This window comes from Lethenteron reissneri, chromosome 21, assembly GCF_015708825.2.
Source record: "Lethenteron reissneri isolate LAM-NWPU_2019-01 chromosome 21, ASM1570882v1, whole genome shotgun sequence".
NCBI classification, from domain to species: Eukaryota; Metazoa; Chordata; class Hyperoartia; order Petromyzontiformes; family Petromyzontidae; genus Lethenteron; species Lethenteron reissneri.
Genome location: NC_083799.1, coordinates 4,855,405 through 4,878,107, shown reverse-complemented (window position 1 = coordinate 4,878,107; position 22,703 = coordinate 4,855,405). Strand labels below are relative to the sequence as shown.

Genomic DNA, 22,703 nt, shown 5'->3' with positions numbered 1-22,703 from the left:
TGATATTGCAAAATAAGTGTAATACTTCAATTATAGTTAGCCTTGCCATATATTCTCTATGTTTTCTGAAATTTATTTTGTATATTCATCCAAAGCATTATTTCACATGTTTAAAGATTGCACCTTTGATATACATGCATGATACCTTTTTTATGATACCTAGTTGTAATTACTGGCGAAACGTCGTACTCGAATTGTAAACGTTGTGGGTTTACTCTCCAACACACCGGTGTGCTATACTAGTAACGAATTGACATGTTTTGTTTTTGTGACAAACCTTACTAATTGGCTGTGTTGGGTGGTGGTGGGTTTAAGACACATTTATATTTACGTGATCTAACCCAAAAAAAACCTTTATTATGGATACCTTTTATATGTAATGTTTACTTTTAATGGAAAAATATGGTCACATTTGCTATGCGTAAGTCCACACATGTTATATTTATAAGCAGCTCTTTTAAGATTAACTACAGGAGCATTGTAAAAATGTAAACCTTGTTCTTGGCTTTTGTACAAATATAATTGCTGACACGTGTTTGACCAACTGCTGATTTAAGATTAATGCTTCCATGGCAATGCGGGCACCAGCTGTTTTTGGAAATCACATCTGACCTCCCCTATATACCCTGTGGCATCGTAATGCAGGGTACATTTCCCTGTACACGTGGTGAAACATATAATCGTTGTCATTAGCTATGATATATCTACTGCTGCATGAAAGCTTTCAAAAGCCTTCACCAATTCTCACAAAACTGTGATGTAACAAGACATCTCCACAGGAGCTGAATTGATCGCTCCATTTCATTGATGTACGCACTCTTGAGTGTTCCCTCCGTTGGTTGTCACTCCACCATTAGCCTTGACCATGAGTGGTGTCCTTTCCAAGCCCATTTGCACTGCTGCGTGATGTCTCTACCTTGCTTTATATCGTCTGATTCAGCTGTCCTACTGAGTGTAATGCCAAACATGCATACACTCTTTTGAACATTTTCCAGCTTTTGTTCCGTTTTTTGTCAGTGTTCATGTTTCTGATCCACATTGATATGCTGCGTTCCATTGACAACTTTAGTTTTCTCATCAGCCTCTTTAATTCATCATTTTGATCCCAGTCTACCCTAAATAACTGCCTTAGGTGTACATACTGTACTTGTGATTTCCAGCAGAGTGTCTTTCCAGATGAGTGCCTCTCATGGATACCTTCAGTTGTTTCGTGAACTTGTTATATTTGTTTAAATATATATATATTTATAATTAAGATTTTCAACAATTTCCTGTAGTCAATTAACTTGGTTGTTATAATGATTTGTGATCAGCAAATATGAGGTACTAGCATTATCTTCATTTATATATTACTAAATTGTTTGTACAACATTTTAAGGAATTTGTTTATAATATTGTTGTGAATAAATAATTTGAAATAAATACTTCGTGAAAATATACTTCATGAATTTATTAACTTAAAAAATATAAAGAGATTCGTGTGAACAAACTAAAGCTTACTTAGATTTGACAAACATACTATAAAATGCCACTGTGACGCTTTAAAATTCTGATTTAAGAGTATATATTTAGCGCGTGCCTTTGCGAAGCTGCATAATTTTGCATGTCACAGCATCCTCACTGCTACTCAGCTAGGCTTGCCGACAGTTTTGTCATATTATTGCTACTACTACTTACGTTATTATAAGGCATAGCAGGCCCAACAAATGGCTTGAATTAATCTCAAATATCTTTGAAATATTGTTTTCTTCTCTATCCATATGCAATCGTTAGGCCAGGGCCAAAATGTGGACCTGCTGCAGCTGATCGGAGTCCCGCTGCCTCCCCCGGTCTCCTTCACGGCCGGCTACAAGGGCTTCCCAGCGTACGAGTTCTCCGAGGATGCCAACGTGGGGCGCGCCGCAGGGACCTACCTCCCCCGGACGCTGTCCCGCGACTTCTCGCTGCTGGCCACAGTGCGCCCAGCCACGGATGAGGGCGGTGTGCTGTTCGCCGTCACGGACTCCTTCCAGCAGATGGTACAGCTGGGGCTCAAGCTGATGCCGGTGGAGGACGGCGAGCAGACGATAGTACTCTTCTACACGGAGCCCAGCGGCGCCGACACCCGCGTTGCCGCCGCCTTCCCCGTAAGGCTTTATTTATTTATCTATCACGGTTTTCTAAGGACAGACCAAGAAAAGCCCAAAGAGTTCAGATATTGTTAGCACTCTTTGGTTCTTTCGGTAAAGTCACGTAGAAAGAGAAAATAATAAATTAAATAATAGCATCCGACGTTTCAATTGCAACACAAGCAATCATCATCAGGTACAAATGAAAGAGAAAACAAACCTAGTAAACTTATAAATATAATTCAATACAACACAGAGAGTCGGCTGACATAACAGTATACAGAGAGTCGGCTAACATAACTGTTATGTTAGCCGACTCTCTGTGTTGTCTGTCGCCTCGACAGACCTGGTTTTCACCTGAGGACGGCTGCTTGCGTTGTGGCCGAAACGTCGTGAGAATTATTTTATTATGTTTTATTTTTATTATTTTATTACTTCCCTTCTACGTTACTTTACCGAAAGAACCAAGATGATGAATCCCTGCAGTCACGAAAGCTTTAAATCGAAAAATTATATTTATAAGTTTACTAGGTCTGTTATCTCTTGATTGCTTGTGTTGCAATCTAAACGTCATATGCTATTATTTAATTTATTATTTTCTCTTTATACGTGACTTTACCGAAAGAACCAAAGAGTAATTCTTGCAGTCACGAAAGCTCCAAATCATTGTTAGGACTCTTGATGGTGTAATAGATGAGTCAATTCGTTTCTTGAATTAAAGAACAATTTTAGTTTTCTTCTCTACCTTATTTAATTGTGGCGATGGGAGGTAATTCCAAATGTGAACAGTGCAAGGAAAGAAGCAATGTAGTCATTGTTTGCAAATTTGTATAAACAGAATAATCTAATTATATTATTTATGAAAAAAAATTTGGTGATGCAAATTAAGGCAGCATATATGCCTTCCGTTTGCTGTAGCTCCACATAAATCCTTGTGTGACAAATATTTGTAGTTGTGCTCTTACTTGTTGTCGCAGTATTACTCAAAACACTACACATGTATTACCACAAAAGCCAAATGAGCAAAATTAACGTCTTTAATATTCCACCCAATTTACATTCACGTGGAGTGGCCTCATGTGCACGTGTGTGGCTGTGGGGAGTAGTAGCGTAACGGTTAGCGTGTTGAGCTACAAACCCAACCACCCGAGTTTGATTCCTGTTCATGGCCAATACCAGTGACGATTATCTGTACCAGTCCTGGGCCTCTCCTAGGTCGACTCAGCCTCATATGAGTACCTAGTGCGGTGTGTAAATATTGTCACCCCTTCATGTGCTGTACTGGCCTTCATATGTGCTCGCTCACAGTACCTGCCCCAATAGTCTGTCAAGCCTACAAGGGGGATCTTTGTCTTTGTGCACACCAGGTACCTCGAATGACAAATCGCTGGACGAGGCTGGCGCTGTCTGTGGCGGAGGACACAGTCTCATTCTACATGGGCTGCCAGCTCATGGAGCGTGCCGCTATCCAACGTGCAAGCCATGCCCTGAGCTTTGACCCGAATGGAGGAATCTTCATCGCTCAGGCCGGGGGAGCTGACACCGATAAGTTTGTTGTAAGTGTCCCAAGCAAAAACTAGCTTTGAGCACTGCTGTTGCCCTTCTTAGGTGGTTGTGGATTAAAAATATATAAATTTCAATTAGATTATGACTTTTTAAATATAAATCAATAATAAACAATCAAATAATAATCATAATAACGTGTCATTAATGATTTTGGGAAGCAGTAGTGTAGCACTCTACGTTATGACCTGAGTAAATTTCCAGCCACGTTTAACATCAGTGGCAAATGATATCAAATCCAGTGCTGGACTTCCTTGATCCATCTATGCTGATCAGTGTATGGTCAAAAAATGCCCATGACTGACACAGCATGGGGAGGCATTCATCCAGCAGTGGATTGATCAGCAATTATTATTTTGATTATTACATGCTTAATGTAAAGTCGAAAGAACGTTCGGAACTGCTACTAAGTGAGGTTTTTATTGTTTGCATTTTAGCATCTATTAGTTCAAATATGACAGTTGGCAGCTGAACAAAGGAAACAAATTCCATGAAAACACCGTCTGTGACAAACATGAAATGATTCTCTTAAAATCAATATTCATGGCATTTAGAGGAGCATAATAGCCACACATTGCTAATTTTATCACTGAATGACTCGTTGACAAATCTATTCTGCTGCACGAGGCAAACAAAGGAGGTGACTCATGGGAATAGTTGAATTACTCCAGTCCTGTTTATTCCATGATTGGGTGAAAAGAAGTACAAACAACTTACATGAATGTATATCGTATTTATATGTTCATGTAACAAACAGATAATTGTGAGAAAATGTTATCATCAGCACCAATGGATGAACATCGTCTTGCTCCATATTACAGTGCCACCACAAGAACATAACGATTTTGCTTTAGCCAGCAGGAGTAAAGCTGGATTAAGACCAAGCTGTAGATTTGTTTGATGTTTGACATTTTATCACACTGCAACAGATTGTGTAAACTGAAACCGAGGTTCCAATGCAGATTAGCACTACAAAGAAGAGGCTGTCCTTATTCAACTTCAGAACATCTGTCTCAGTGTAGTGATTCCCCTTTTGACAGTGAGGTCAGGTCAGTGGGGCTTGGCCTTTTGTAAGATTTTCCAGTTCAATAACAAACATTGTAAAATTTAACAATATACCCTTGAAATGCCTAAATGGACTTTTTTTGTACCCCCTTCTAACAAAAGTATTCATATGTTCGTGAGTTTGCATTTTTGAACTCCAACTGCCAACCAACAAATTTTTTTTATTTGCGAGCATAAGTAGGCACAATATTTTTTTTATGTATAAGGAAGATGAAACACTTGTAAGAGGAAAATAGAAAAAGTAATATTTAAAGTAAGTGTTCAATCAGTCGCTTCTTTACTTATCACATCAAAGTCCTTGAAGGCAACTCATCTCCTTTGCCATGAGACCGGAGCAATATGAAAGAAGAGAGGAGCAGTCTGCTAAGATTCGAGTGTAATCGCAAGCTTTCAGGTGCAATAGCAAGATGTGTGAAAAAACAAGAATTAATTAAAATATGGAATATTTACAATTGTGTGTGGCTTAAACAGTCCATGTGTGAAAGTGTTGCAAGTGCATAGATGCTTATGTGTGTGTGTGCTTGCAGGGAGCCATCCAGGAGATGTCTATCAAAGAGGACCCAGAGGCAGCTTCTGCTCAGTGCGACAATGAAGACCAAGAGCAGGTGCAACACGCACGCTCATTCAGTTTACAACGCTGAACAGCTCCTCATCGCAGGAGGGTAAGGGCCAGAGCCAGCGTTCGGCAATCAGAGCTGTATCGGAGGCGGCAGAAGGCAGCAGTCAGTGGCTCTGGATGAAGAGGAAAGACCCCAGCTGGGCCCCAAAGTGAGAGGGCCAGGAGGTATGCAGTCAACAATGCTTGACTCAGGGAGGAGGACGCCCCTGCCATGCATAGTCCCATGGGATGTTGGCTATCAACAACAAGGCAACTCCTATGACTAATTGGGAATGGGACGCAAGCGTAGGATTGATCTCCCTGTCGCTGGCCGCCTTTGGGGAGGGTGTATAGTATGAAAGGCCGAAACACCCTAGGAACCAAAGGTTCACTACTGACGATGCGCTCCCCAAATTTCACCAGGCTCACTGTTCATGAACGCTTGGAAGTGCTTGCACAAAGGATAGTAACATCTCATCCTGTGTTCTTGGAATCAAAACCATCTGTGTGGACTGCAGGTATCTGGGGATGGAATCAGTGGTGCGTCTGAAGATGAGGAGGATGAGGACGAGGATGAGGATGATGATGAGGATGAGGACACTTCTAGAGGCCATACACCATCGGTGAGCCCTGTAGCTTTTATAATTGTTCCGAAGCTATGCCACTCGGACGTCGGTAATGAGGCAATAGTGTACTGTATAGCAGATGTAGCATTGACAGACATTACAAAAAATGTATTACTGTAGAACGTCGTATGCAGGAGCATGCGCTCATTTCAGTTTCGAAATATTACATCTCAATAGAAGTACTCCTTTAATATGTGTACTTCGTTATATATACCAATGAAACTCATAAATAAGTAGTTTACGTGACAGTGATGACTTGGTGCGCATCATCAGTTTTCAGTAGCATGTTCTCTGGCGTTGATACATGAGCTGTGGTTTATATTCATCTGGTGCAGAACGGGGGAGGGACCCTTTCTTACCGAGGGTCAATTTACAATATAACATTGGTGGGCAACCACACATTATGAGAATAGGTTTTTCCCCTTTTATCTGGCAACAAAACAGGTGTTAAGTTGTTAAAACACCAAACTGAAACCTTTTACAAGGAATCATGTCTGCATTAACCACAATACTTGTGGTAAAAATGCAAAAAAAAAAACATACTCTTATAATATATGTATTGTCTTTGAAATTGATTGGTCCACACCAGAGGCAGCTTTCTTTTGAGCCTCGTCTCAAACGGTGTTAGACCAGAGGACTCCAAAAGGCGTACAGCACAAAGACAATGCACTATCAGAGTAATAAGAGCTCGGGGTGAGCATCTACATCATGGGTCCTCCTTTGCCAGTACCAAAATATGAGAAGAGGTTTTATACCTTTTTATCTGACAACAAAACAGGTGTTAAGTTTCGATTTAAAGCTTTCGTGACTGCAGGGATTCATCTTCTTGGTTCTTTCGGTAAAGTCACGTAGAAGGGAAGTAATAAAATAATAAAAATAAAACATAATAAAACAATTCTCACGACGTTTCGGCCACAACGCAAGCAGCCGTCCGTTGTGGCCGAAACGTCGTGAGAATTGTTTTATTATGTTTTATTTTTATTATTTTATTACTTCCCTTCTACGTGACTTTACCGAAAGAACCAAGAAGAGGTGTTAAGTTGTTAAAACACCAAACAGAAACCACACATTAATGCACCATTTAGCATTATCCAACAGTAATGAGAAAAATAATGAGAACAATGTCAAAAATACTCTCCTCGACTGCCTGATTTGTGTGGCTCAGATGTTTGCAGTGACAGATAAATGTTGTTTCGAGGGCATAGCAGTGATAGCCCTCGTGGTCACATAAAACCAAGCCTTCAGTCATATCCGGCCTCTGGGCCATAGGTTGCCGATACCTGGAGCAGAGCCTTTTTCAACTAAACAATTACTGTGTATATATAGGAATGTGCACTTGGCACATATTACATTCAATTATGATTTAAACCATGAGACGTTATGACATCGACAACTAACGCCAAACCTTTGCTCCAAAAAAACCCACATCACTTGTGTTCTGTGCAGGTGACGGCTGCCCCAGCCCCAAGGCCACTTCAACCCCCAGATTCAAGAGTTAGGCCTCAGCCAGACGTGAATTATCGACCTAGGCCAGATGCTGAAGACAGACGCGTGGATCCACCCATCATTCAGAGCCACGTGGTCAAGGGAGACAAAGGTGACCATGGCTTTCCAGGTGTTCCCGGGCACAAGGGAGAGAAAGGTGAGACGTTCAAATATATTGATACGATAACTAATAAAATAGGATTGTTGTATATATAAATTATCCAGAATTTCTATGAAGGTTAATGAATAAAAACCCAACAACTCTGGGTTTTTTGTCCAAGATGACATTTCAAAATATAATTTAGCTCCAGACATTATTTATAGTAATCGTAATTTCCATCTTATTTCTGATCCCTGGTGACTGCTCTTGATGATCATTGTTTTCCAGGCGAACCCAGCAGTGGAGGTGGCTTGGGGCCTCTGGGCCCACGTGGCCCTCCTGGGCCTGTTGGTGAGTCATCCCCTTGCATGGGCGTGACCCTTCTCCTCATCACATGAACCTCATGGCGGGACCCCGGGGTCCCATAAGCCCCCGGCTCTCGCAATAAACATTATATTATAATGTAAATAAAAACTTTGCTCTTTTTCTACAATGTGTTTGAAGGATGGTGGCAAGTGTTGTCTTGTTAAACTATGCCTTTAAAACTGAAAACTACTTACCTGCAGTACCTCTATTTAAATACACTATCGAAAAAATAATGTACACCACTCTGTCAATCATCGTGTGTCTCAGTGTGGATTTGTGAACACACTTTGTAAACAGTACATAAAATAGTATGCGTTTTGAATGTGCTGTTCATATCGTTACAAGGGTTTATACCAATGTTACTCTACAGAATAGTGGGTCGCAGCTCCTCTTATCCGCATTGATACAGAGTGGTATGTGGGGACTATGACTTAATCGCAAAAAAAAACTATATGCATGGTGCATATGGATAAGAGAAGTATTATCAAACAGGATAAATTAACGGTGCAACGTATCTCATTTGTTAAATATTTGTAGATAATAGGATTGTCATCGATTGATCCTGGCTGCAGACATTGGTAGGTCACAAATAATAATGAAGATAACAGAGCAGTTTCACTGTATTATGCATACCGTGATGACAAATAATGGACTTAAGTCGTGTCGGCAGTTTGAGCAGCTTTGGATAAGACTTATGATCCTGCCCATACCCGAGCATGGAGTGCAGCATTCGCTTGTTCAGCTCTTCTGCGCATTCGTCCTCACTGCTGCGCTTGGACGACATGACAACATAATGATCCGCGCCAGGTGGGTCGCAGCATTTATGTGCGCAGTGGGACAGAGTCGCCAAAAATAAATAAATAAATAAATAACGATTTCTATTTCCGTTTATTCGGGACCCTAGGGTCCCGTCATAAGTTTCAGTCATGAAGGGAAACACCGTGGATACGTAGGTATGCCTTTTTCATTCTTTGTTGTAACACAAAAGTATTTCCTCTGTGCCGCTTATTTACTCCCAACCCAATCTCCAGGATCTAAAGGGGATGTGGGGAGTAAGGGCGCTAAGGGTGAGATGGGCTTCAAAGGAGAACCAGGACTGCAAGGGCTTCCGGGCCTTAAGGGCAACAGCGGCTTGGTTTTGGCGAACGGTGAGGGTGGCACCGTAGGGGAAAAGGTGAGGATATGTCGCTGCTGCTGGTGTTATCAGTGTCAGTGAGCGGATGCTGTTCAAAACAAATCTTTCCAGCAATTACAAAAGTGGCCATTTAAATACAAGACTCGGAACAGATTTCTCATTGAAGAAGCTGCAGAGTTTAAATTTAGAGCGCTACGGTGATGTGATGTTTACTACCTTGCCTGGAATAAAAGAGGTTGTGGGTTCAATCCCGACCCTGGCCCCTTTATATTTGGAGATTACATGTTATCCCCATAATCGCATGGATTTTTCTCCAGGTCCACTCGTTTTTCCCTCCACATTCAGAAACATGCATTTAAAGTATTTGGTTGCTATAAATGTCCACATGATAAGCCACTTCGTTGAGATATCATTTGTGGGTAGGTTGCTTCTGAAAAATAGCTTTATAGCTCAGTAGGCCTTACCTGGTAAAATAAAAAAATAAAAAATTTTAAATTACCCCCACCCTGATTGTGAACAGAAATTGAAAGCCTATTTTCCATCTAACACCTTGACATTAGTCCTTCATGCACCGTATACACGTATATATATAAGATTCATTATTCATAAATACAAATCACGAGTTAAGTATGTCATAATGGAATGTATTATATCTACCATGCTGCATTTTTTCACCCTCATAGTCCCACCTCTGGGATGATATTCGATGTCGTATCTGGAATATATGCTCATATATACATGACTCTAGACATGATGCAATTTTGATGAATGAGAGAGTTTTTGGTGAAACAAAAAATGTTTTTGTTTTTTTAAAGAAAGTTTGTGGTTTTCGTTGGTAGGGTGACAAAGGAGAAAACGGAATGAAGGTACGTACCACCACTGAATAGACGCCACAGCAGAGAGCAACCTATGCGGTGGATGGGGTCAATCTTCCCTGTGAGCCCTGCCCCACCCTCTATTGCATTGAACTCAACCCCACTCTAATCAAAACTATTCAAATTGTTGTGGAGAATACAAATAACTAATTAGATGAGCAGAAAATGCTTCTTCATATGTCCACGTCAAAAATAAATTTGACAGATCTGTCTATAACACTGCCGTTAAAAAGGAGAAATATGTCACGTTTCAGACAATGGCCCTTTTTCAAGAAATGTCCTTTGCACAACTATCTTCATCAGCGCCACCCTTATGTCGGCTTCACTTCCCCCTCATTATTGGCCCTGCCCTTCCACCACCACCCCACTGCATGACATGAGTGATCAGAAAGTGAAAATTTGTCAAGTGCCTGTGATTGACAGATTCGCCGGTTGTTTAAGGAAGTCACATGATATTAAGTGGTGCACCAATTGCTGCGATGAGCAATGTCACTGTGTTTTTTTTTACAAAGGTCATTCATGTGTCTTGTTCAATACTGTAGGTTCTGCAACAACAAAAATATATTATCAAGTGCTCTGACGAACTGAGATACTGAGTAGTCGCATATGCATTATCTGACTACATCTTATTCTGTTTACAAAACCAGATCAAACCAAGTGTGCCTTGTGTCTGACATGAAGGGCTCCTCTGGGTTCGGGTATCCGGGCTCAAAAGGAAGCAAGGGCGACATTGGCCCACCAGGGCCTCCTGGCGCAGTAGGCCTCCCAGGCCCAGCCGCCTCTCTGGTCAAGCAGGAGGATGGCACTGTCACACAGCTGGTTCAGGGTCCACCGGGCCAAGCAGGACCATTGGGATCTCCAGGGCAACCAGGGTCACAGGGTGAACCGGCAAGTCTTAGAGCTGTTTTGTTGTGTGTGGTGGCGCATGTAAATCTAATGATTTTGAGGTGGCTCATTCTGGGTGTATGTATGTATGTATGTTGAACTTCTTTTCAATCGTATGTAGCCAACCGTACTAATCGGAGGTGTGTGATATGTTGAGTGTTCTTCTCTCGTATTTGAGGGATTTGTCAGGGAAATGTGGTTTTCCTTCAAGCATACTTGGTAAAGGGTTGACCAAACATCCCAAACAAAACCCTCTTGTTAATTTTTCTTGAGACTGAGTTAGATTTCCTGGGTAAGTAAAATACATATTTATATAGGTTTGTTTACCTTGGCGTGTATTTTTATGTTCCTCTCCAGGGTGACCCAGGAGAAGACGGATCCCCTGTAAGTTGTGCCTCATATATATAATACACATATAATCTTTATATCTATGCCTATGCTGTGTGTTTTTGTGTCCTATTATGAATGAAGGTATCTTGTTAACTGACTTGTGTGCAGGGGGAAAAAGGTCCTCCGGGATTTCCAGGACTGCAAGGTGACAAAGGCCCTAAAGGAGACAAGGTGAGACTTGATCATGATAGATAACATATGCAGGCCGTGTTTATTCTGAAAATGGAACGTATTTTTTCATTGTAATCCTTGGCTGCTGTCTCACGATGGGCATATGAATAATGAATCATTTTACGCAGCACTGTAGAGTAATGCTTTATGCGTGCCTCCATTGGGGCTGTTGTGCAGGGCGATACTGCTGTGGGTGCACCCGGCCCACCAGGCCCACCAGGCCTTCCAGGCCCTCCAGGCCCTCCCGGGTTGGGAGGACATGGACGCAAAGTGGTATGTGCTCCAATGCCGGTTATCAAGAGCCCGATACAGCGCACAAACCGTAACATGGGAAGGGGGCACAGAAATTCCGCGGACAGAAACCTGAACACAATATTTAAGGGTTGAGGGAAGGGGAGAAAAGTGGGCTCACTGCGCCACTTGTGTAGGGACTGTGAGTGGGAACGTAGGTTTTTATACGGGGAAGGGAAGGCACGGAAAGAGGAACAAACGTACGGGGGGGAAAGGGTGGTGGCAGGGGGTGCTCCAAGAGTTTTAAGTCTTTACAGCCACTTGCACTCAAAAAAGGTAAACACACACCAAACACAGCATTTCATTTCATGTGTATTTCTTACATGCAGTATTGTAAATATTGTTTAGTTCGTTAATCACAAGTGTGTGTGTTTTTATACGTATTTATTTCAAACCAGATAACACTTTACATTCGATAAGTACGTGAATGGCTACTGTCATGCCACCACTCCACACGGAGTTTGCTTTGTCACTAATCTGCTTGCAGAACATGGTGAACGTTGAAGGCTCAGGATACTCAGAAGACGATGATGTGGACATGGTTCGAGTGAGTGCGGAATCTTTTTTTTATTTTGTTTATTTTTTGGCTTATCCTCGGCCTTCAATATATCAAATTCATAGATGTAATGTTTGAATTTAAATATTACACCACTTTAAGATGAAAGCAATGACATTTTCTTGACAAATTCCATTATTCTCTGCAGTTTTGCATTGTTAGCACACAATAGACACAAATTATGAACATGTATTGGAAAAATTATCTTCGAATTGTTGCGTAAGATTCGTGGTTTTGGCTTTTTTGGATTGCAGCACAAGTTGTTCAGCGTGACGTTTTTGGCATTTCGAATGATGAAAACATTATCTTACAATCAAACTTATGTTGCCCTCTTGCTTGTCCATTTTGTTCCTGTGTCCACCAAACTGCAGGGCCCCCCCGGTCCCCGCGGACTACCCGGTGCTCAAGGCCCCCCAGGAGTGCCCGGCCTACCCGGCAAGCCTGGCATATTTGGGATGAACGTCTCAGAAATTGCCAAACTTGGAACCTCAGGCCTATCTGGGATTCCAGTAAGTGACTGCTATGCTAATAGGGTAACGGTCTTCATGCAGCCATCCCACAGGACCACAGTTGCATTGCGAGAATTCTTTTTTTCTTTCTCATACCACGTAAACCTCACGTGGCACTGGAATCACACTGGCATTGTGTTCTGCAGGGACCTCCTGGGAGTGATGGTGCTCCTGGACTAAACGGTTTAAAAGGAGAACATGTGAGTACATATTTTTTCATCCTCAAATATAACATTATTCGTGTGTGCAGTTAAATTTTTGTTGTAATTTTATGTTACATAAGTCTTGCATTTTAATGACTCTGTCATTTTAACAGGGTGACCCAGGCCAAGCTGGGCCGCCTGGACCTATTGGACCCAAGGTAAGAATGAAAATATACATTTTACCTGAGTGTTTAATAATATTCGTAAAAATATTACGCAATTTTTTTGAAAATGTTGATATGATTAACTAAATAGTATAACACCTCTGCTGTAAAGCTCTCTGATGTGTTTTTGGCAAACACACCACAGTGTGGCCCAAAACACATCGGAGAGCTAAATATTCTGAATGAATGGAGAGCTAAATATTCTGAATGAATGCAGATGTTCAGTCGATTTCAGCAAGTGGAGAAATGATCCTCGTGTGGCATCTGTGTGCGTTTGCACAGGGAGAAGCTGGTGTGGCAGGAGCAGCGGGACCCCCTGGGGTCCAAGGGTTGATTGGGAACGCTGGGCCACCTGGGCCCCCTGGCCCCCCAGGTCCTGCTGCGTCTTCCACTGCTGGCTTTTATGAACCGGTGAGACGTGGGTATCTGGCGGCTTTACAATCTCACGGTGTTACATGTAAAACACATTTTCTGAAGCGTAACTAACTTTTTTGGCAGTAAAAAGGGGAAAAAAACCTATTCTCATGTTTTGGTACTGGCAAAGGAGGTCCCATGATGTAGATACTCACCCCGAGCTCTCATTACTCTGATAGTGCATTGTCTTTGTGCTGTATGCCTTTTGGCGTCCTCTGGTCTAACACCGTTTGATACGAGGCTCAAAAGAAAGCTGTCTCTGGTGTCGACCAATCAGTTTCAAAGACAATGCATATATTATCAGAGTATGTTTTTTGTTTGCATTCTGACCACAAGTATTGTGGTTAATACAGACATGATTCCTTGTAAAAGGTGTTTTTTTTTTGCCAGAAAAAAAGGGGAAAAAATATTCTCATAACTAACTACTTCAATTTATCATGCTGTTAAATCAGTCATATGAACATGACTTCTCCCACCTCTACTCTGTGGTGTTGAATTTGCAGATCCTGAAGGAATGATGGGCTGGTTCAAACTTGTTTGGAATTTTTTATATTGATCTCATGATTTAGCAGAACATTCGTGTTTTGTTTTACTGCATGTTGAATTGACACTCAGCCATTTGGTTAGGGTCCTCAAGTAACTGTATGATTATTTATATCCTGAATGCATTTTTGAACAGTTTCAGTTTAGTTCAAATATACGTTTACTCCCCGGTGTTTGAGAAAACAGCGTTTGTGCTGCTGGTGTTGCAGGGAGAGCCGGGAGCTCATGGGATTGCTGGACCTCAGGGATCGCCTGGCATTCCTGGGCTGATGGTGAATGTAGCAGAGCACACGTTCATGTCGCACGCATCACTGGTAACACATACTGTACCATAGGCTTGACACTGAGACATCTCTTTCTATATTCACTTTTTTCTGATTTCAGGGGGAAAAAGGTGATCCAGGGACACCTGGATTTGATGTGAGTTATTGTTTTTCCTACAGCACATAATTTAATCCAGGCATCATCGCAGTGGATTTTGGCTAGCCATCCAACAAAGATGGCCACTGCATCGCGCGCTTTCAGAGGCACTTCTAAACCTGTCTGGAATGCTCTTGCTTCCAATATTATGAAGCAACCGGAGCTATGCACTTTTAACTATTTTATAAACGCATTTTTTTAATCTGATTTTGTGTTTTGTTTGTTGTCCTTCCCCCGCACATCCGATTAGCACGGTTGTCTACGTACGTTGCAAAAGAAGTCCAACATACATATAAAAAATGTTTCACTTTTAAAGTCGCCTCTCTTTATGATGTGCGTACTGAGTATTGAGAAGTGGCACGACACGGCGCGGTGAACGCCGGGCACCTTGTGTGACGTTCGTGTCTGTGACCCAGGGCACAGCCGGCCTACCGGGACCCATGGGACCCAGTGGACAAGATGGCCGTCCTGGCCTGCCAGGTCCCACAGTAAGTTTTCCCCCTTTTGCGCTGAGTCCTGCTCTAAATGGGCCTTTATTTTACAAGAAAGTTTTTTTTTCTTAATTGTATTTTGGTGTGTTTTAGGGCATCAAAGGAGAAAAGGGGGAAACGGGACATGAGGTATGTACAGATTATAAATGTTAATTCCAAATGTATTCAATCAAATGTTTTTATGAACTGTCTCTGTGAAGGAGGATGTGGGCCAAAGAAAGAAATATAGTAAACGTGGTAATAACATTTATTACAAAAACCCTAAATATAATAACATTTAGCAATAATAATTATTAACATTTAAACGGAACTTCATATTTCAGTAAAATATATTTCAAGTAAAGTATAATGAATAGCTCAAAAGAACTTGCATTCATATCGACCAAGAAATAAGTGCAATTAAACATAAAACATCTAACAAGACAATCTTTAAAATTTGACTTTACCGAAAAAACCAGTCACTAAAACTTCAAATCTAGAATAACAGCATTATTCCATGTAAAAAAAGAGAACAGTAGATTAAGTTTGTCAACACGAATGTTGGGCTGCACCTCCAAATCACTGCATTTTCTGCTTTTGCAGGGAGAGCCAGGGCAGAATGGCATCGGCATGCCCGGGCTGCCTGGGCCACCGGGCCCCCCTGGGCCACCATTGACAAATATCCTGGATGTGAGCCTACTGCCCTTCCCTCTCTAAAGTGGAGTCACAAAAACAATCCTCTCGGTTATTGCATGCTCACCTTTTCCATGAACCTGCGTTGTGGAGAGTTACTCACCGTGATGTTGTGTCTACAGGGGCTGGACGATATTGAGCAACTTCTGGGACGACCAGGAAACCCTGGACCTCCGGTATGAATTTCAAGGCTTACTGCCTTGAATGGAATGATGGCTCTTTTATATAGAGCCAATAATTGCAGACAATGTTTTTCATGTCAAAGTATTCAGATAAAAAAATAGACAAACTAATTGTTATTCTAGTAATCTTGTTGATTGTAAATTTAACAAAGATTCTCAATTGCTCAATCCTAAGAATTGCCATTGCATAAAACCATCTGCTATCTTATTCAGCGTCTCAATATTTGATTAATTATGGAGTATATCATTTGCAGAAAAACTATTGGTGTCTATGTTGTTTGCATGAGCGTTTTTCCGATGCATCTATAAATACTAACACTGTAATTTCTCATGCAGGGAGCAGAAGGCATGCCCGGTCAAGCTGGATTCCCGGTAAGCTGAACGCAACACATCACAGCAAAGTTTTGTTTATGCAAACTAAGTGGGTACGTAACTTAAATATGTTATATTATTTATGAATGAGCATTGTAATTTTTAGCATTATACTTAATTATGAACTATTACTTATTTATTCCGAATTTCACGTGCAATCAGCACTGTCGTGTTTAGATTTGCTTTGGTTTTAGTTGTTTTATTGATGCTGCTTTATTTTACGTGCAATTTGGGAATCGACTTACTGGCTTGTTTTTCATCTCCTGGTTAAAAAAGTTGACTACTCTCAGTAAATAAAAAAGCCTCATCCATACACGGACATATAAAGGATTTTGTGCACATTGTTGATTCATCCTATTCCTCTAAGACCATGCTGCAACAGTACCAGGCAATCATGAGACCTGTCTCTTCGGTTCTTTCGGTAAAGTCACGTAGAAATAAATAAATAAAAGATTACGACGTTTCGATTGCAACACAAGCAACCGTCATCAGGTAAGAACTGTATGTAAATGCAAGCTCGGAGAGAGACACACACAGAGAGACAAACACAAGAGAGACACACACACACACACACAGGGAGAGACAGAGAGACAACACACACAGAGAAAGACACATATAGAGAGAGACACACAGAGACACACAGAGAAACAACGCCTCTGTGACGAGGTATTATATAGATCCCAGAGGGGGAGGGAGCGGGGGTGGGGAGAAGGGGCTGCAGTAACAGGAGAAGTCAGCGGCATGGGGGAGAGAGAGGTGGGGGTTGGGGCAGATAAATTAGCATGTCAATGAGAGACAAGGGGAGGGTGGGATCTGCAGCAGGGGGCATGCAGAGCCAAGGGGGGAACTTGATCTGCGCCAGGGGGAGAGAAATTTGAAGTTTGAGAAATCAAACCTAGCAAACTTAGAAATGTAATGCAATGCAACACAGAGAGTCGGTTAACACAACAGTTAACACTTTACCCAGTTGATTACGTTCTTACAAAAATGCTAAATTTGAAGTTAAGTATGAGTTGTGTGGAAATCCTCCCCGTAGAGGTGGTTCAATCTATGTGTTTCTCCTCTGTGTGTGTCTTTCTCTGTTTGTCTCTCTCTCTCTCTGTGTATGTGTCTCTCCATGTCTGTGTGTGTCTCTCTCTCTCTCTGTGTATGTGTCTCTCTCTGAGCTTGCATTTACATACAGTTCTCACCTGATGACGGTTGCTTGTGTTGCAATCGAAACATCGTAATCAAATTTTTTTTCTACGGGACTTAACCGAAAGAACCAAAGAGTAACTCCTGCAGTCACGAAAGCTTCAAATCAAGATTGATGGGACCTGTGTTTAACAATGCACGTGCGTGTTACATGGCAGGGGCCTCGCGGTCCCAAGGGGGAACTTGGAAACACTGGGCATTCCGGACTGCCAGGTATCAAGGTGAGAACAGCGTTGCTCCTTTTAGCTCAGCTCATGTCCTATTCATTTTCAGATAACTATCCCTTTTATGTCACATATTGAGCAGCTAATGTTTGAGTGAATAGAAAATAGGTCCATAATCAACGTTTTTGGGTTTAGATCGCGTTATTTATAAATGTGTCGTAACCCTCCACCACCCGACACGGCCAATCAGTAAAAATGTGTCACGTTGACAAAGACAAATAGTTCACTGCTTTAGCCCACCGGTGTGTTGAAGCCACAACATTTACAATTTGAGTACGACGTTTCGCTGGTAATTGCATCCAGCATCATCGGGCAATTCTCCAGGTATTCTTGTGATTATGTATTCATTGTGTATGTTTTTTTTTATCGTTTTGCTTTCACACTGATGACATTGTTTTTTTCTTTAGGGAGAGAAAGGGGAATCTGGAGGTTACTTTGCTCTCGACGATGGATTCAGGGGTGATATTACAGGACCACCTGGAATCAAAGGACAGAAGGTATGTGTGTTTGTATGTATGTATGTCATGGTTACTTAATGCATGTAAAAATAGCTTGCAATTATTTCCAGACCGAATGTTAATACAACATTTAAGGAACATGGAAGGGAGTCTGTGGTAAAAAAAAAAGGTAGTACATCGTCAATTATAATGTATCCACTGCTAATGAAGGCATCCCCAAGTTGTAACCATTCCTTACAATCTAAAGATGCATCAAGTAATCTGGCTTCTGTACACGACTGGATCTCATCGTTATATATCCGCTGTGGTCTTTCTCTTCGCGTGGTCGCTTCTTTGACTGCTGCTTTATCATCAGTCTCAACAATGGGCCATCATCCCTTCTCGTGATGTGTCATGCCTGAGGCCACTTACGTTCCTTAGCAGTCAATACGATGTGCCTAAGTTGCATTTGTTCTCTGATCCTTGTTCTCCGAAAGTAACAAAAAAACTTGAAAAAGGGACTCAGGTCAAATAAGTATGTGTTCACCAAAGTTACTCGCAGTGACATGGGAAGATATCTTGTAGAAATTGCATAGGATAAATCACGGCATAAACATACATAAAAATACATAAATATTGATCATCTCAAAATGTATTATGATTTAATTATGACAACCAATTGAAATGAATTGCAGGAAATAATAGAATTACTGAAATAAATAAATCTTCAAAGTGGGCCTCAAGATAAATATAAGTTAAAGAGAATATTACATACAAGTTATCTCAACAATTTAAGGTATCTGGCAAAGTTTATAAGTAGAATACAACAATAATAATGTACAATACTTTTTAAGTGTTTATTTTCAGAGGTTCATAAAGAGTTTTCTTTCTCTTTTACAGGGTGATATCGGATTACCTGGGTCGTCAGGATTGATGGTACCTTTCAGACTTTATTATCAAGAATTAAATTGTATTTACACTACTTTCTCATGCAATGCTTTATACTGTGATTACTGTATATAACACATGTCAACATGTAATTTTATGTTGTTTTCCTCTTTAGGGACCAGAAGGGCCAAAAGGGACAAAAGGGGAAATAGGACTGCCTGGTCGTCCGGTAGGAAATGAATAGTCAGCTTACCTTCCAATAAATGAGCAAATTGTCGATACGAAAGTAATATAACACCTATTGGTCAATGGGTTTAATCCATTCATTATCAATAATTATGACTGAGTATTAGAGTGAAGGCATTCATCAATAAATTCAACGTAAGAACAATGCAATGTTTGTGATGTGGTGTTTTTGTCATTCTCTGTGAATTTCAGGGTCGGCCTGGTGTCAATGGGCCCAAGGGAGAGCCAGGAGGATTTGGATTTGGTGTAAGCATCGCACTACCTTGTTTCAAATGTAATTTTCAGCTCGGTTTGTACAACACAGCACATGTTACATAGGGAAAGACAATGCAGCAGAGGTGAATCCGAATTGTGTTGCGTTGCAGTCATCCTCTGGCGCAGCTGGGCCTCCTGGTCCTCCTGGCCCCCCCGGCCCCCCAGGATTGCCCAGTGGTCATGGATTCTCGTCCAACCAGGTTCTCACTTTTTTGATGTCTCGTTTTGTGTGGTGTATGTATTTGTTAAACTACTTGTCACTTAACTTGTTTCTAACTGTAGAGAATACACACGTGTTTTTTTCAGTGCTGTGAAAGGTGTAATTAGTTTGAAATAAAAAGCTCTGCCTCCTGATTTGTCCTCAGGTTGAAACGTACGGCGAGTTTTCTCGAAGAGATTTAAGTAAGTCGCATCCAATTTCCTCCATGTTAAAGCAGTAAATGCCTTATCTCAGTAAACGGCTATACCTGATACATTCCGTCTAAAACTTCACAAACACTTTTCATCATCGCAGTTGTGAAAGGGGAGCGAGGCTTCCCCGGGCTTCCTGGGACACCGGGAACTAAAGGAGAGAGGGGGACGGCAGGACAGCCCGGGCCCCCAGGTCTTGCGCACTCACACACCACCGCTGCCTCACAGAATCAAAATATTTATTTATTCTGGAGGAATCTGATGAGCTCAACCGCTCTTTATCACAGATGACCTGATACAGCAATTATCTTGCTGTGACCCCTTTCTGTGCCATGATTGTCATTTGTTGTTGTCTTTGTCTAGGACCCCATTACTCCAACTTCCTGAACGAGTTTGGAGGCAACATAGCCAAGGTAATGATCGTCTGGGTGCTTAATCTTAACGTTGCAGTACTGTTATTGTTTTATTGTTGTCTTCATCACTGCACTTTGCCTTGTGTCTTGCGCAGGGAGATAGGGGAGATGTTGGTCTCCAGGGTCAGAAAGGGGAGCCCGGAGGTGGAGGGTATGGTCACTGGTCAGGAGGAGGCCCAGGTTCTGCCGGGCCACCTGGAAGAGACGGAGATCCTGGCAGGCCCGGGCCACCTGTACGTCACAGTCAGAACCCATGCATTTATATCCTCTATGTTTACTAAATTAAAGGTCCAGCCATGTAAACGAGTGAGGCAATATAGTCTCTACCTCTCGGTGAATTGTGAATGTGTTTGAATCAGTTACTTTTGTATATTGCACTGTACATATGTATGCACTAATACATCTGGCCATTCTGGAACAGTCAGCCAAATGCCATCTAGAGGAGTTTTCTTGAGCTGCATCTAGTGGTGGTCTTTGGACCAGCAGTGGCATAAAAATGAGCAATAAATTGCAGGGCAGCACTTTTACCCTTACAATGTTTATACAGTTACGTATGTGTATTAAAAGCATAAAATATGACAAAAGTTCATGCAAAGATGCGTGCGTGTGTGTTTGGTGCATTAAGGGTGACTCCATTCCCGGGCCCATGGGATTGCCTGGGCCTGTGGGGCCTGCTGGCCCTACTGGTTACGGCCATCCTGGACCTCCTGGGCCCCCCGGACCCCCCGGATTGCCCGGATCATCAGACTACGCTGCCGGCGGTGGTTAGTGCAGCCGTATTATTCTTCCAGTAGCTGGGTCTTCCAGCAAGGATGGGGTTGATCCTTTGTGCAAGTGTTGTTTGGCTTTGCAAAACCGTGTGCAAATGAACGTGTGGTGGTTTTGTGCGCAGATCGTGTGTTGGGAGCAGCCGGGTACCCAGGGCCACCTGGCGCCCCTGGGCCTCCTGGGCCAGCCAGTGGGGTACGATATTTCAACTAAAATCTTTTATTACGCGTATTCTAATGAATAACAGATTCGTACATTTTATTTTCAGCTATATTACCAAGCTAAAATGAACTGTGATTCTTGCAAAGTAAATAATTTAAAAAGTATTGAAAAACGGGTCAAAGAAAGCTGAAGTGAAGTTCAATAAGTATGAGAAAAATTGCTTACGTATGTACAGTTTACATACAATGAACAAAAATACCTGACAGAGAGGATCAACCGTTAAACACATCAGAGTATGTATACCTAGGGAAGTTATTGATGTCAGACTAGGATAAAACTGGTGAAGTTTCTATTTTAAAACCAACATACTAATTTACCTAAATAAGAACCTTTGCATAGGTGTATATGACCTGCTATAACATTTGTATCAGAAACATGGACATTGACAAAGAAAATAGAAAGGTGGAAGCTTGGGATCACGCTGAGAGACCGGAAATAATGGAACCATTGGTTGTAGAACATATGCGAGTCAGAGATATCACATTGACTTTTGAGAAAAGTAATTGGGCTTGGGCAGGACACGTTGCGAGAAGTGGCTGATAGCCAATGGAAGAGACTGATGATGGAAGAACAGACAAAGGAAAAAACAAAGCTGATATCATGGCCACAGCAGAGATGGAGCAATGGGATTAATTAATGTGCAAGAGTGGGATAAGTTTTGCCATCGCAGGCCCATGCGGGATGGTGACAATATGGGGAGGCCTTCATCCAGCAGCGGGTTGATCTTGGCTAATGATGATTTAAATTTTAAAGCCAAAATTATTAGTATAAAGTTCATCAAGTGTACACAAATATTGCCCAAGAGGGCAGAACACACTATGCATTTTAATGGGGCTCTGAATAAGAGCTATCTTCAACTAGACCGATGTATACCTGTCAACTCATATGGTTTATCTGTATTCTTGTACAAGGAAATTGAGTTTTCAAGTCCATACGGTGTACAGCTATTTAAATACGGGCAAAATATATATAATTATATATTTCTTGGTGTTTCTCCCTTGTGATGGGACATTGTAGGATCACGTTGAGGTTTATAAGGGCACGGGGTGACGAATAGGTCTGAATTCGTCTGTAATAAGGTAGGCACTGATACGGGGTTGACAGGTATGCCGATGTAGATTGCTGACCACACTTCCGTTGTGCGTGCCAGGTGAGTTCGGTGCAGAGCATCGCAATGCTGGGCCGCGTGGCTTCCTCCTCCGTCGAGGGCTCCTTGGTGTACGTGATGGAGCGCAGCGAGGTGTACATGCGTGTGCGAGATGGCTGGAGGCAGATCAGTGTAAGTGCTTTAGTGCAGTAGCGTTGAGTGTGTAGAGCTCTGGTGTTGTACGCGTGTGTGTGTGAAATCGTGGTGTTGTGTGGGGAGCGGTGTTGTAGCGGTTAGCGTGTTGCACTATGAACCCAGCAATTCCTGCTCACGGCCAACACCAGTGATGATCATCTTAACTGGTCCTGGGCCAC

General features: G+C 41.9%; 1 protein-coding gene across 3 annotated transcripts in view; it reads left to right on the top strand.

Moving 5' to 3' along the window:
* The window catches only part of LOC133345094 (collagen alpha-1(XVIII) chain-like), a 54,186-nt gene that overhangs the window by 24,713 nt on the left and 6,770 nt on the right, over positions 1–22,703 (top strand). For all 3 annotated transcript variants that reach the window (XM_061555570.1, XM_061555569.1, XM_061555571.1), the window contains 37 exons: positions 1,774–2,126; positions 3,476–3,664; positions 5,264–5,341; positions 5,853–5,957; positions 7,407–7,602; positions 7,834–7,896; positions 8,943–9,085; positions 9,886–9,912; positions 10,603–10,809; positions 11,164–11,190; positions 11,305–11,367; positions 11,545–11,640; positions 12,146–12,205; positions 12,586–12,723; positions 12,870–12,923; positions 13,040–13,084; positions 13,373–13,501; positions 14,257–14,319; positions 14,432–14,467; positions 14,884–14,955; positions 15,052–15,087; positions 15,541–15,627; positions 15,753–15,806; positions 16,149–16,184; positions 17,537–17,599; positions 18,010–18,099; positions 18,940–18,975; positions 19,103–19,156; positions 19,366–19,419; positions 19,539–19,628; positions 19,794–19,830; positions 19,943–20,032; positions 20,203–20,252; positions 20,348–20,485; positions 20,878–21,016; positions 21,145–21,215; positions 22,393–22,521. In XM_061555570.1, the coding sequence (XP_061411554.1) occupies positions 1,774–2,126; positions 3,476–3,664; positions 5,264–5,341; positions 5,853–5,957; positions 7,407–7,602; positions 7,834–7,896; positions 8,943–9,085; positions 9,886–9,912; positions 10,603–10,809; positions 11,164–11,190; positions 11,305–11,367; positions 11,545–11,640; positions 12,146–12,205; positions 12,586–12,723; positions 12,870–12,923; positions 13,040–13,084; positions 13,373–13,501; positions 14,257–14,319; positions 14,432–14,467; positions 14,884–14,955; positions 15,052–15,087; positions 15,541–15,627; positions 15,753–15,806; positions 16,149–16,184; positions 17,537–17,599; positions 18,010–18,099; positions 18,940–18,975; positions 19,103–19,156; positions 19,366–19,419; positions 19,539–19,628; positions 19,794–19,830; positions 19,943–20,032; positions 20,203–20,252; positions 20,348–20,485; positions 20,878–21,016; positions 21,145–21,215; positions 22,393–22,521 (3,398 nt within the window). The remainder of the gene's footprint in view (positions 1–1,773; positions 2,127–3,475; positions 3,665–5,263; positions 5,342–5,852; positions 5,958–7,406; positions 7,603–7,833; positions 7,897–8,942; positions 9,086–9,885; positions 9,913–10,602; positions 10,810–11,163; positions 11,191–11,304; positions 11,368–11,544; positions 11,641–12,145; positions 12,206–12,585; positions 12,724–12,869; positions 12,924–13,039; positions 13,085–13,372; positions 13,502–14,256; positions 14,320–14,431; positions 14,468–14,883; positions 14,956–15,051; positions 15,088–15,540; positions 15,628–15,752; positions 15,807–16,148; positions 16,185–17,536; positions 17,600–18,009; positions 18,100–18,939; positions 18,976–19,102; positions 19,157–19,365; positions 19,420–19,538; positions 19,629–19,793; positions 19,831–19,942; positions 20,033–20,202; positions 20,253–20,347; positions 20,486–20,877; positions 21,017–21,144; positions 21,216–22,392; positions 22,522–22,703) is intronic.